The sequence below is a fragment of the Rhinatrema bivittatum genome, chromosome 11 (genome assembly GCF_901001135.1).
Source record: "Rhinatrema bivittatum chromosome 11, aRhiBiv1.1, whole genome shotgun sequence".
In the NCBI taxonomy this organism is placed as follows: domain Eukaryota; kingdom Metazoa; phylum Chordata; class Amphibia; order Gymnophiona; family Rhinatrematidae; genus Rhinatrema; species Rhinatrema bivittatum.
Window position 1 is genome coordinate 22,956,450 of NC_042625.1, and position 14,971 is coordinate 22,971,420.

A 14,971-nucleotide genomic window follows, 5' to 3' on the forward strand; every position below is an offset into this window, starting at 1 on the left:
TTTAATTGTGCGTTGAGTAAAAAAGAACTTTCTCCGATTAGTTTTAAATGTGCCCCATGCTAACTTCATGGAGTGTCCCCTAGTCCTTCTACTATCTGAAAGAGTAAATAACCGATTCACATCTACCCGTTCTAGACCTCTCATGATTTTAAACACCTCTATCATATCCCCCCTCAGTCGTCTCTTCTCCAAGCTGAAAAGTCCTAATCTCTTTAGTCTTTCCTCATAGGGGAGTTGTTCCATTCCCCTTATCATTTTGGTAGCCCTTCTCTGTACCTTCTCCATCGCAATTATATCTTTTTTGAGATGCGGCGACCAGAATTGTACACAGTATTCAAGGTGCGGTCTCACCATGGAGCGATACAGAGGCATTATGACATTTTCCGTTTTATTCATCATTCCTTTTCTAATAATTCCCAACATTCTGTTTGCTTTTTTGACTGCCGCAGCACACTGAACCGACGATTTCAATGTGTTATCCACTATGACACCTAGATCTCTTTCTTGGGTTGTAGCACCTAATATGGAACCCAACATCGTGTAATTATAGCATGGGTTATTTTTCCCTATATGCATCACCTTGCACTTTTCCACATTAAATTTCATCTGCCATTTGGATGCCCAATTTTCCAGTCTCACAAGGTCTTCCTGCAATTTATCACAATCTGCTTGTGATTTAACTACTCTGCACAATTTTGTGTCATCTGCAAATTTGATTATCTCACTCGTCGTATTTCTTTCCAGATCATTTATAAATATATTGAACAGTAAGGGTCCCAATACAGATCCCTGAGGCACTCCACTGTCCACTCCCTTCCACTGAGAAAATTGCCCATTTAATCCTACTCTCTGTTTCCTGTCTTTTAGCCAGTTTGCAATCCACGAAAGGACATCGCCACCTATCCCATGACTTTTTACTTTTCCTAGAAGCCTCTCATGAGGAACTTTGTCAAACGCCTTCTGAAAATCCAAGTATACTATATCTACCGGTTCACCTTTATCCACATGTTTATTAACTCCTTCAAAAAAGTGAAGCAGATTTGTGAGGCAAGACTTGCCCTGGGTAAAGCCATGCTGACTTTGTTCCATTAAACCATGTCTTTCTATATGTTCTGTGATTTTGATGTTTAGAACACTTTCCACTATTTTTCCTGGCACTGAAGTCAGGCTAACCGGTCTGTAGTTTCCCGGATCGCCCCTGGAGCCCTTTTTAAATATTGGGGTTACATTTGCTATCCTCCAGTCTTCAGGTACAATGGATGATTTTAATGATAAGTTACAAATTTTTACTAATAGGTCTGAAATTTCATTTTTTAGTTCCTTCAGAACTCTGGGGTGTATACAGGAACAGGAAAAGACATTTTTCCACAGATTTCTTTTTCGATCTAACATTGAAATTCCCTGACAAAATAAAATAAAAACTGAACACAAAGGTCCTTATCTATATGCTAGCATGATCCCTTTCCGCATCTGACTAAAACCTCTTACATAGCATTCTCAGTACTAATCTCCAGGCCCTCCACTGAGCACCAAGAGAGGGACTAGTTTATCAGATTCAACGGGACAAAAATGGAAATGGTTTCTAAACCTGCAATAAGATGCTCAGTTGGAGTCACGGAAGGAGCGTGCTCCCCTTCTTACCATATGGTATTGATTGCTCTGGTGTTCTCCCCGGTGTGTACAAAGGCGTACGCTTTGATCCACACAGAAAGCCAGTCCAGATTAGGAATGCTCTGGATTACATTTATCGTCATCGATGCCACTTCTGCGCCTTTCACGGAAAGGGACAGTAGACCTATCAATAACAGAAAGAGAGCAGGTAAAGTCAGACATATTCCAGAAGTGTTGCTCCCGTTCTGTGAGTATCAATGCTTAATGCAAGGAGCGGCTCACAGTCAACCAGCCAATAATACAGCAGCTCAGATCCCATGCCAGGAAGCAAAAGGTGGGTAGAATCCTCACTCCAGGGGCGTGATGTGTGTTACATGCCCGCCCCCCTCCCCCACTCCAAACCATGGTGGTTTTTTAAGTTTATGGAAATAGTTTTATGTTGTTACGATTAAAGAGGTGTAGCGTTACATGCACCCATGAGCTTCACATTTCTAAACCGCTTTATCCTTCAGGAAAAGAGTCAAGGCCTATTTACTGAAGCATTCAAGTAACTGGAATATCTGTGGTATAGTAATTGATTTATCATTTTATTTGCATTGTCGATTTATTTATGCCATAGTGTTCTGTGTTGTTATATGTATTATTTATGAACGTTAAGAGTGTTATCCGTTTTTTTTAAATAAGTATAGCTGTGCATGCTGTTGCTCCATACGCCTTCCCGTATTCTACAAACTAAAATATTTAAAATGTATGTAGAGGTATTCAAACCACAGCAAAGTCACATTCCATGAAAAGCAGTGAAAATACATCTGTACCTAGGATTGCATCAAGTGCCAAAGGGCACTGCCTCAGCACTTCCTTGTAACTAGTGACAGAAGAACGCTCTTGACCTGCCTTCTTGTACAAATTTGCCAACAGCATGTTAATCTAGAACAAACAGGGAAAAAAAAGACCTATTTGTAAAAAAAAAAAAAAAAAAAAAAAAAAAAAAAATTATTATGTTACTATGTCCAATCATCAGCTCCTACCGACTGCTGAGAGACTTCATGCAATTACCTTAGGGGTTCTCTGTCGGGAAGGGATCCCATCGAGTATTGCAATGGCATCTTTGTCTTGTTTCAGCATGGTGTAACACTCCGCCATTTTGTATTTCACTTCAATTTCTGAAGGCAGACACTAAATAAATATAAATGCTGGTTGAAGGAATGTCTCTTCTTCCAAATACTAGTCAAAATTATTTTAATTGAAATGCGCCATGTGGAATACAGGTGCAGTGCGATTCCTGTGCAAGGCAGCAAGAGATTGGCGAAATGGAGGTGACTATGGGGTGATTCTAGTCTTGCACTGTCTTAATGGAAATTTAAACTCTAGAACAGGCCCTGACCACAATGCTTCTGAGAATGTGTCTAGATCAGATTTATTTTCCCTTAAACGAGTTAAGGATTGCACTTTTTATTTCCTTGTGCTTCTTATTCTTCTCTTGTATAGTCTTAGTCTTTTCTTCCATTCTGAGGGATGCCAAAAATCTAACTTGACAGCAGTGTTTTAGCAAATTGATAGGAGAGCTGATCTACCTCTTCCATCCATGTCTCTTTCAGTTGATAAATCAGTTTTGAACTGACATTGTGATATTTCTCTAGTGACCATTCTGCATAAGAGGTTCACTACAATGGAAGGGCTTAACTTCAGAAAAGTCATCGTTCAGTACTAACAAAATATTTTTGATATGAAATTGGAAGCAACGAGGCATAGAGGAAATGTGAGAAAGTACCACCTTACTGAGTGTGTAGTTCATAACTGGGATGTGGCAAATGCAGATGCAAGCAAAACAGGGACAGAATTCAAACATGCTCGAGATAGATGCAGGGGATGATAGAAAGGATAAAGGAGGGAGAGGACAAGACCGAGTAAGATCTCAGCAGATTAGATGGACCACGAGGTGCTTATCTGCCACAATAAAGATGTTCCCAAGATCACGTCAATGTTGGTTTGTAAATACCTGACTTTGTGGAGTCGATGCTGCATTCCCAGTGGAAGGCCTGACTTTTGATGTCTTACTTAATGCTTTCTTCTGCTGCAAAGCCATTGTGTACTTACTCACAGCATTTCTATATTCCTTGTCATGAAACAGAGAATCCGCATGGTACACAAGCAGCTGATATTTTTGAGATGAAGAGAATAATTCACTGGAAGGCAGAATTCAAGAGAAAGAAGTTTAAACAATTTAAAAAAAATAATCCATACATTTGTATTTCTTTCTGATCTGAATGGACACTAGCTATTTTGGAGGCAATTTACACAAAGCCACCTAAGTTAATTGCACAACTGTAGCAAATTTTCAAAGAAACTGTTCAGGCAATTTCTTCTTGAAAATGTACTAACACAAAAGTGCCCGCATACGTTTGCCCCCTGCTCCATCTGTGGATGGAGTTAGGTAGCAGAAACTGCATGCATATATTTGAAAATCCTATATGCACACATAGTTTACTCTCCCAACCCAGCTCACTTTCCAAAACACCAACTTTATAAAGCAGCTAAATATAACCACTAGTATGGGTGTGCACAGACATTTTTTCCGTTTTGTTTTAGTTTTTCATTTTGTTGTTTTATTTCAAATGAAAATAAAAACAAAACAAAAAAAAGATTGTGTCTGCCTAGCTCTCCTCTCCACTACAAAAAGAACCTCTCCCTGCATAGCTCCCAGTCTACCCTCCTTCCAAACCTCTTATCCAATCCATAGGCTCTGAAGACTCCATGGCAGAAGCAATCCCCAGTTGCTCCTGCCCCAGTGATGTAATTTTAGAAAATGTCATTGGTCAAATCAAGGCTGGCGCCATTATGGATAATTTCTATACAACAAAGTGGCACTGGGCAGCCTGAGGCAATTGTATGACAATTATCCATAATGATGCCAATCTCAGATTGGCCAGTTCCATTTTCTACAATTGTATTGTCAAGGCAGGAGCGAGAGGACATGAGGTGACAAGTTTGGGGGTGTGTGCCAGATCAGGGGCTGTATGGAGGGGCCAGGAAGAATATTTTAATGAAATAAAAATGCACAAATTTTTTTTTTGTTTTAAAAAGGAAAGGAACTGAAACAGATTTTGTGGTACTGTTGTGTGGAGCCAGGGACAGGCTCAAGTAAGCCCATAGCTGAATTTTGAGTTCCCTTTTCACAATATGCTACACAACTCCCCACTGTGGGGCAGGTTGGGCCACTAACTAGCACATCAGACAACCTTCCACCATTATCTCTCACAGCTGCAGGGGACTCTTTGTGTATTTATTGTTTAAATGGTTAACCATTTAAATGTCAGTAAATGGTCAACTTTTTAAATATTTATATCCTTGACAGCTACCTAGTTGTACTATATTTAGCCACTCTGCACGGGGAATGTTTCACTTTGATGTAGCTGGCTAAGTCCTTTCAAAATTGCTCTCATGTATGGTTTAAACAGGAACATCAACTGAACATCCACTTTCACATACAGTGAAGAAAAATAAAATCTAGAGTAAACAGAGCAAAAGACAGCTGATGGGATTACCTTTGTCATCTGGGTATGCTGTTTGGGAGGGAAGGGGGTGGCAGTTAATAACCAGAAGAAAATGGAGAGAAAAGAAAAGGGATGACAAAGGTTATCCAGGCAGAAAAGAACAGTCCCTCTTCTGGCAGTTTATTGTGCTGTTCTTAGTTATACAACTATGATTGGGTATGAATGGCTGAAAGCTGTTCTCTGATGCCTCTGAGTCAAGTTCCCCTGACTGGTAACACCACATCAGTGAAGTGTCAGTTTACACTCCCTGTAAACTCCCTGTCAGTTTACACTCCCTTCTTCTTCTCTTCTAACGCTCATGTTTATGCTCCCTGTTTTTTGTAACTTTGCCTTCTATATCATTGTTAATTGTTTTTCCCCCCCAGTTATACTGTAAACCGGTACGATAAGACTTGGTCTTGAGCATCGGTATATTAAAAGAATTTACATAAATAGTTTGAGTGTTGCTTTCCAGCTCAGAAGCACTGATCCCAAGGTGTTGCCCCCCCCCAGTTTATTAAAGTACTGTTTCCCCCTGGCTATGCCGCCCTGCTATGTATTAACACTGCTCCCCCTAGAAGAACTGGAACAGATTCTGGAATGAAAAATAAATAGTTCTTTAGAGGAAAAATGAACACATGGAACAAGCTCCCAGTAGACGTGGCAGAGACCAGTATTTGGTAGTCCTGTACTTTGCCCCTAGTTTTCTGGTAGCCGAGCAGTTCCAAATCTTTGCAATAACTAAGAAAGCCTAGGACAAGCCCAGAGGATCCTTAGATCCTCTGGGCTTGTCCTAGGCTTGTGAAAGCAAAACCTTAGAACGGGTAGGTTCTGAGGTATTGCATTAGGAGCCGACAAATTGAAGCCCTCCTCATTTGCCATCATTTTCTATGTGCAATGGCTCTGCTTTGCAGCATGATCATGAGGACTTGCTCCCGAGAGCTGGCAGACCAGAGATACATAGACAAGGGCCATATTAGCAGTAAGCCAAGGAAGTCTCAAGGAGCTTTTATCAGTTTTAGCCTGGCCTTTTATTCTGCAGCGTTAAAGCCCGAGATCAGATAGGCGCTGATAGGTATTACAGTCCTTAATCGCTGTCAGGTTCCTAGTTTACGGGGGGGGGGGGGGGAGGATACCGAAAAGCCTCTTGACATCTCTATATACAGCCCCCAGCCTTGTTGCTCTGGGCCTTCCACTCACGGGTTGTTGTTGCTCATGGTTAGCAGCAGACTGCTCAGTAACCGGACGTTGGAGTGCAGGCCGGCGGCCGCCATATCCCTCACATGGTCAATCACATTCATCCTCAAAGCGGGAAGGGTAGGGGAGAGCGGCCGGAGGGAGCAGGAGAAGCGCTAGCGCCTGGAACCCTTATGCCCACCGCCTTCCTTCCGTCTCTGCGCGGACAATGGCGCTCCGAGGACTTCAAATGAGGACCTCCTGAGAAGAGCGGTGAGGCGGCGTGCCTGGACGCCGCAGCAGCAGCTCGCAAAAAAAAAAAAACAACCGAAGACGGCCGCGGTTATCCCGCGAGCGCGGGTTTGGGTTGCCGGGAAAAGCGACGAAACCGCGGGAGACGAGCCGGTGGGTGGCCGAGCCCGGTTTGTTTTTCAGGCACTGGAATAGACACCTCTGGGCTCTCTGCCCCGCTCCCGGCTTTGAAGTCTGTATTAAAGGAGGCGGTCGGACTTGGGAGGGGACAGTGGTGGGAGATACGGGCCTGGGGCGGTTTTATGGCCGCCTCCCCCCTTATTTATTTCATTTCTCCCTGGTAGCTAGTTCCATTTTGTAATCTACAAAGAATGAGTGAGCAGTCAGTGCTGCTCCTCAGAAACAGAAGGCACCGGGCTCCCGCCTGCCTCTGACCCCGCCCTGTCCTCCTCTGCTCGAGGGGGCGGGGTCAGTGCTTCATCCTCTGGCCTTGCTGCGCCCTCCCTATTTATCCCTGGCCTGAGTGATGAGGGGTTCACTTTTTTTTTCCTGTGGCTCTACCTTCTCTCCGGCTCAGAGGTCGTTGCTTTTGATCCCGGCCTTGCTATGTTCTTCTCTCTAGCCTTCCATGTAGTTTTTAGTTCAAAAGCTTTCACTAGGTGAAGAGATCCAATCCTGTTAAAAAAAACCCCAAAAACTCCAATGTATAGCTGTTGCTATTTTTTGCTTGAGTGGCATAATCTCATGCTGCAAACGAATAAGCTGGAAGGATTGATAGATGGAATTTAACTGCACAACCTTGTCTAGCTGTTCTTTCCTAAAAGTTTGAAGTGGAGAATTGATGATTTTTTTTTATACTTATAATTTTAGGCCTATATATCATAATAGTTTTTTTAAATTAGTGTTATTAGGTTTTATATAGCACCTTTCACATAATGAAGCAGAGTTTTTTCTACTTTATCTGGGAAAAATAATACTACATCGTGCCCACTATGTCAAAGTACATAACAAACCTAGCACTGTAGATGCACATGCCTGTAGCCACTTTTAGATAGACTAGCCCTGTAAATTAAGAAAGCAGTGGCATATGCTGTTGCCATCAAGTACTATTTGATTACATGTAGATAGGATTGTAGCTACAATAGCAGAGGAGGAAAAGTACAATTGAGGTTTTACAAAACAATAAGAGTATGAATAGGGAATATCTAAACTGAAATTTAACCAACTTTTTCAACAATTAAAATACTGAGAATGAACTACATGTACCCACCCTGGAGACATGTATCAATGGATAATTTATGTCATAAACCAAGTAGTTTTTAATGACTTATTTGTTACCAGATAATAATGGCACCTTTTGTAAAGCACAAGCTATTTGTATGTGCCCCATTGTAAACCGTTATGAAGATAAATTACTTAATGACAGTATAGAAAATCTTTTAAATAAATAAATACATTTTTTCCCCAGCTATGCAAATACCTGCAGCCCCAAAGTATGAGTAAATGCTATGCAAGACCACTAAAACTGTCTCTTTTAGAATAGTCACTACTGTTTAAACTATTTATTTATTTATTATTTATTTATTTATTTATAGTTTTTATATACCGGGAGTTCCTGTATACAATACATATCACTCCGGTTTACAAATAACAGTAAGAACTACTGCCGGGGGCAGTTTACATGGAACAAATCTTGGAACAAATCAGAACACTTGATCTAAATAAATAGTAAAAGAACAAAGCTGCCGGGGGCAGTTTACATGGAACAAATCGGAACACTTGATCTAAATAATTAGTAAAAGAACAGAACTGAGTTCAACTTTAAGCATATAAATAAAGGCAATACTATATCAATCCCAGATCTGATTTATATTTATGACTGGCAATGACTCTCCACAGACCTGCAGCAACCTACAACCTAGCCTAAGAGAACCTTTAGAAGTCAGAAGTTAAATGCTAGTAAAAACAAACTCCGTTTTTTCATGTCCTTTCAGTAGAATACTTTTTTTTTCATGTGTTGATCTACCATGTGATTGAAATAACATTACCTAAATGCTGTGACCAACTATCTTCACCCCCTGCCTATTCTTCAATTACTACCACCATGTCTTAGCAGCAGTATGCTACCAAACCTATCCAGAAGGGCTATCAGTGATGATAGTCCTGATGTTATAATTTATTACATAACTTAGATAACTTTCCATGGGGCCAAGCGCATGACCTGTGTGGCTACAAGAAAGCAGCTTCATGCTGGAGCCTATGGATCACTTGTTTGAATGCATCTTATACTTTTAGCCATGTGCATTTGGATGCCCCATGCTTGGCCATGGGGGGGGGGGGGAGGCATTTTCCTGTGCTCAGCAAAGCAGCTCAGCTAGAGCAGATGAAGGTATAGAAGTTATACACCTTCTGCACAAAGCATTTTTGATTAACAGGAGCGCTGGAGGTATGTCTTACCCCAAAGAGATGATTGGGTGGGGGGGGGGGGGGGGGGGGGGGGGGGGGGGGAAGGGTGTCTAGTTTCAGGCCAGCCGAAAGGATTTGTTAGAACCACATCATCTTGATTTGGAATCGGGTGGCTCAGGGGACAAGGAACCCCACATCATCTTCCACAGGATGATGATTTTAATAAGGAACACTTGGAGAAGGGTGAAATCCCAGTAGGACAGGGGGGGGGGGATGATCCTAAGGTAATTGTTCTCTTTAAAAGAGAATTGCCCACGATGATCTCTTGGGATAAAAGAATAGAAGGTAGAGTCAGAGCATGAGGATCAGGATCCCATCTTAGAGAGTCTCGGGTTCTGCTTAAGCCTTTCCTTTTCATAGGGCAGTTAAAGCTCTTGTGTTTAAGGAATGGGATACTCCTGACTCTGGCTGAAGATTGGCAGGGTCATGGCAAAGTTGTATCCTCTGGCAGCTGATTTAGCCCCCATAGCAGATACCTTGTATGATTTGCTTTGTACATCAACCAGGAACATGGTGTCTTCAGTGTCAGCTATAGTTGCTGGCTGCTTGATTGGGCTGCAGCCGGATGGTCGCAATCCAAACTTGGTTATCTTCCTTTTAAAAGGGAAACTGCTTTTTTGGGAGGATTTGGAGAAGTTGGGCAAATACCTTTGAGAATCTAAGTCTCATAAGCTGCCGGATGACCTTCCCTAGTAGGAAGAAGTTTAAGGAGGCCAGGTGTTATTGTCTGGGCAAAGGATCTTCTACACAACACTAGTATATAAGCAAATCTCACTTCTGTTGAGGGAACCATAAGAACTCTTGGGAGAATTCAGGTCCCAGTTGGGGAGATCTTAAGAGGTCTCAATGAGGTTCCAATGGTCTACTCTCTGTATGTATGCATATGGGGATGGTTTTCTCTCTTTTACGAAGAGTGGCCCACAATTATTTCAGACCAGTGGGTCTTGTCCGCAGTATGAGATGGGTACGCTTTAGAATTTGCTTGCCCAGTAGCTAAGGCCTTCATGATTTCTCCGTGTTCATCTCAGCTCAAGAAAAGTTGCAGTACAATCCATCTTGGAATGACTCCTTTGGTTGTGGGTGGTTAATTCCAGTCCTAAGAAAAGAGGGTTGGGGAAGGTACTCCATTTTCTTCGTGGACCCGAAAAAGGAGAATACATTTATCATCCCATTTTAGACCTCAAGCAAGTGAATGCATCCTTATGGATGCCTCACTTTTGCATGGAAACTTTACAGCTTTATAATTGCAGTGGTCAGACAAGGGGGAATTCTTGCCATCCTTGGATCTTTCGGAGATCTATCGCCACATTTCCATTCACAGAGATCATCAAACGTTCTTCAGGTTTGTTGGGCTGGGACAGCATTTTCAGTTTCATGCACTCCCATTTGGTTTGGCGATGGCTCCTTGCACCTTTTCCAAGGCGATAGTGGTGGTGGCGGCAACCTTGCACATGCCAACCTGGACGACTGGCTCAGTCAAAGTCAAGAGATGCTTGCCTTTGGTCTGTTTACAGAGTGGTTCAGTTACTGTAGGCTGGGTGATAAACTTCCCCAAGAGCAAGCTGCTTGCATCACGGAGCTTGGAATACCTAAGGGCTCGTTTCGAGAGAAGGATAGACAAAGTGTTTCTTACCATAGATAGGCTTTTGAAACTGCAGATGTAGATCGGTCATTTCTTGCAATTAGAGTCTCAAAGTCTGAGATTATCTATAGGTCCTGGGTTCCATGGCATCTTTGCAGAACCTAGTGCCATGGGCATTTGCACATATGAGATTGTTGCAGAAGGCGCTTCTCACACATTGAAGGACTCAGTCACAGGATTTTGAGATCAGCTTACCCTTCTTTGGGAAAGCTAGGTCAACTTTTTCCTGGTGGCTCTAACAGGAAAATTTGTTCAAAAGATGTGGATCTAGAAATTGTGGATTGGATGCCAGTCTGTGTGGCTGGGGGACCCATTGGTCAGGGACAGATAACGCAGGACAGATGTACTGTGCTGGAGGCCTTCTACCAATCAGTTAGAAACAAGGGCGATATGGATGACCTTAAGTGTTTCAGCTATTGGTCAGAGACAAGGCAGTGAGTGTTGTTGGAAAATGCAACTGTTGTGGTGTATATAAACAGACAGGTAGGGTCGAAGAATCCAATGGCATCCTTGGAAGTGAAGGTCTTGTTCCATTGGCCGGAGAGGAATTGAAGACATTTTTGGCGAATCATGTAGCCGGAGTAGAGAACATGCAGGTAGGTTATTTCAGCAGGCATACTCTAGACCCTCGAAAGTGTGAGTTGGCAGAAAAAAAACTGTCTCTTTCATAGCCACATGGGGCAGTCCCCAGTTGGAATTTATGACAATTAGGTAGAATTCCAAGCCTCCAAGGTTTTTCAGTAGAAGGATGAAGACTGGGTCCGATGGCCTTGATGCCCTGGCCAGGTTGTGGCCTCAAGGGATTCTGCTTTGTCTTTCCTACTTGACCTTTGATACAAAGGGTGATCAGGTGCATAGAAAGACATCAAGGAAGGTTATTCTGGTGGCTCCAGAGTGGGTCTGGCATCCTAGGTTCACAGACTTGATAAACCAAGATAGAAGGACTCTTGTGACTCAGCCATATTCCCAGTCTGTTGCATCAGGGTTTGATCTTCTTGGAACAGATGGCTCACTTTGGCCTCTCGGCCTGTGTTTTGAGCAGAGGTTGAGAGTTAGACTATTCAGATAAGGTCATTACTATGTTGCTTCAAGCCAGAGAGACCTAGATTTCCTTGGCATATGTGCATGTTTGGAAGGTATTCTAATCATGGTGTCTGGGATTTCCTTATTTATTTATTTATTTTAGATTTTTATATACCGGTGTTCCTGTATTAAAATACAGATCACATCGGTTTACATTGAAACATAAAAATTACGCCAAGAGGCGGTACATATAACAAGGTTATAGAACTTGGAAAACATGGAAAACAGGTTCGAAAAATAACATTGAGAAAATTGTATAGTCTCTTTGAGAAACCAAATCATAAAATAAGGCGTAATTTCATTTCAGACCTCAATTCCTGATTTTAAAATTAGATTTTTTAGCAGCACGTGAGGTGAGTGATTTAGTTCAAATGATTCCTGACCCTACTCATATTAAAGAGCACACTTTGGATTTAGTGTTTGGTTCTTTATTGGCACACAATAGGGGTAGATTGAAATATGAGGGAGTTTTATGGACAGATCTTTTTTTTTAAGTTTTATATTTAATAAAGATAGGATCAAAGAGCCCCAAAATGAAGATAGATCAAATTGGAGAAAGGTGAATCCAAAATTGTTTAGGGAAAAGGTGGACCAGTCGCTAGATAAACATTGGGAAAAGATGGATATGGTAAACGTGGAGAATATGGGTGGTATGAATTACTGGAGGACAGTAAAGTAGAGATAGGAATGAAGGAAAAGAGTAAGGATGAGAAATGTGGAAAGTTTAAAATGCCCCTGCTATACATTAGTTAGCTGATTTGAAGAGAAGTTAGAGACACTTAGAAAGAAGATGGCAGAAAACAGAGTAATAATGATAAAAATATTGTGGAGGAAGGCAAATACAGAATATTTTAGAAAGCTTGTGTTTAAAAAGATTATTATAATGGGACAGTACGAATCTCACACTATAATGCAAGAGTGCTATTTAAAACAGTAAACATCTTTACTGGGAAAACAAAAATAGGGAACTTTTGATATATGATGATTAACCAGATTGTGAGAAGTTAGCTGCTTATTTTAAGGAAAAAGTGGATTTGCTAGTGAGTGGTTTAGAGAGATTTTGGAGGAAACAGAAGTGAAGCAAACTGACTATGAATAATGCAGTACAGGAATTTGAAGTGTATCAGGAGGAATAATTTGGAGAAATTTGAGCAGGTTTCCTTATGGGACTTGAAGTTGATAACAGAGCAGGTGAAGCCATCAAATACCTTTTTGGATCCTTGCCCTTCTTGCTTAACACAAGGATGTCTGATAACGTTTTAGGATTCCTATTAACTTTTGTAAAAAGCTCATTGGAAATGGGATGGGGTACCAAGCAGACTTAAGAAAGCTGTAGCCTTTCCATGGTTTAAGAGTGAATCTATGGAGCCATGCGAATGCAGCAATTACAGATTGCTTTCAAACATGGCTTATGTTCAAAGAGTTTAGAATGGATTATCACTCAACAATTATCAGATTATTTGGAAAACACTGAATTTTTAGATATGGCACAGCAGGCTTTTCTAAAAGTTTTTAGCACAGAGATCCTTATGACGACATCTTTGATGGATGAGCTCCTTCCTGGAATTAATAGAGGTGAATCTGTTATGTTAGTTTTGCTCAATCGGTCCAGCACTTAATTTAGTTGATCATTCAATTTTGTTGCAGAGATGTGAATGCAGGGATGAAATGGCTGAAAGAAGACACTGTGTTTTTTCAAGGGAGGGATTGGGAGTTCCTCCGGGTTCCTCTCTTTCACCTCTACTTTTTAACGTCTTTATCTCTAGTGGGTAGAATTGTTTGTTTATTGGGGGGATTTGTTTAGATGGATGTGGACGATATCCAGATTGTGGCTTAATACAGTGTTTGCAGGGGGTAGTGAATTGGTTGAGTGAGAACAGATTAGTATTAAACTTTTCAAAAGAGCTTTTAAAACTGGGAAATGGTGAGACAGAGTTGGCCTAAATTGGGAGAGATTAGAGCTTTGCTCAAAAGAAGTCAGGTCACTGGGATTAAAGCTAGATAAAATCTAAGTATGGCAAAACAGTCCAAGTTGCAAAAAGTACTTTTTTGAAATAAAAAATGGTAAAACAACTGAAACCTTATTTGGAGCTGCATGCATTGTGAATAGTAGTAGATGCTCCAATTTTGTCCCACATATATTATTGCAATGCTATATATTTAGGGTTGCCAAGTAAAACTACTCAAACATTGTAGTTGATCCAAAATATAGTGGCTTGGATCATTACAGACAGCTCTAGGTCACTGGCAATGCCATTACTACTGCAGGTACAGTGGTTGGCAGTAGAGGCGCGTTGTAAGTTTAAATGTCTGGTATTGGCTTTTAAAATATTGAGAGGGCAAGGTCCACCACATCTGAAACAGTTTGAGGGGGGTATGAGACTAGGAGAAATTTTCAAGCAGTAGGAAAACACTGTTTGCAGCTTTTCACCATTTATAACTGGCTAATAGATCATTTTCAGCTTCTGTTCCAATATTGTGGAATAGTCTTCCTCTTGAAATAAGAGAAAATGATTTGAAACAGTTTAGAAAGAGAATGAAAATATGGTTTATATCTACAGTGTTTGTTAAGTTAACCTGTTAAGATCAAATGATTGAAGCTTGGGAGACTGTTTAATCAGCAAATCAGTGTTGGAAAATATTTTGTGTTATTGATATGTTTTGAGATTTAAAAATGCTCAAAGCAATGTAAAAATAGTATAACATGGTTAATAAGGGAGAAATTACTTACCTGATAATTTTGTTTTCCTTCGTGTTGACAAATGGACTCAGGATTAATTGGTTGTGCTCCCCTGCCAGGAGACGAGTCAGATTTCAAAGCTAACATCACCCCAGTTACAACCCTGCAGTGACCTCAGCTCTTCAGTATTCTCTTCAAAAGCCACTGTGGACATACTACTGAAAAAAACTGGATTAAAAATATGATTTAAAAACTGAAAACTTAACTATACTCAACCGAACACTGAATAATTCTGAATATAGATGCCTTGATCAAGGGACTGGATGATGGTTTACCCATAATCTCTTGGAATTGATATCTACTCCACGAGCGAATCCTTGGCACCGTTCTTGGGCAGCCGGGGTGGGATGCTGAGTCCATCTGTCTGCACTAAGGAAAGGGAAATTATCAGGTAAGTAATTTCTCCATTTCCTAGCGTGTAGCCAGATGGATTCAGGACCACTGGGATGTACAAAAGCTGCTCCCGAT

At 41.2% G+C, this 14,971-nt stretch overlaps 1 protein-coding gene across 1 annotated transcript in view; it reads right to left on the reverse strand.

Annotated features, from left to right (window-relative positions):
• Positions 1–7,003, reverse strand: part of ANAPC7 (anaphase promoting complex subunit 7) — a 30,102-nt gene extending 23,099 nt beyond the window's left edge. The window contains exons 1-5 of the mRNA XM_029620122.1: positions 6,345–7,003; positions 3,611–3,797; positions 2,668–2,787; positions 2,427–2,538; positions 1,642–1,795 (exon numbers count right to left, since the gene is read on the reverse strand). Of these exons, the coding sequence (XP_029475982.1) occupies positions 1,642–1,795; positions 2,427–2,538; positions 2,668–2,787; positions 3,611–3,797; positions 6,345–6,445 (674 nt within the window). The 5' untranslated portion in view covers positions 6,446–7,003. The remainder of the gene's footprint in view (positions 1–1,641; positions 1,796–2,426; positions 2,539–2,667; positions 2,788–3,610; positions 3,798–6,344) is intronic.
• Between the last annotated feature and the right edge of the window lie 7,968 nt (positions 7,004–14,971).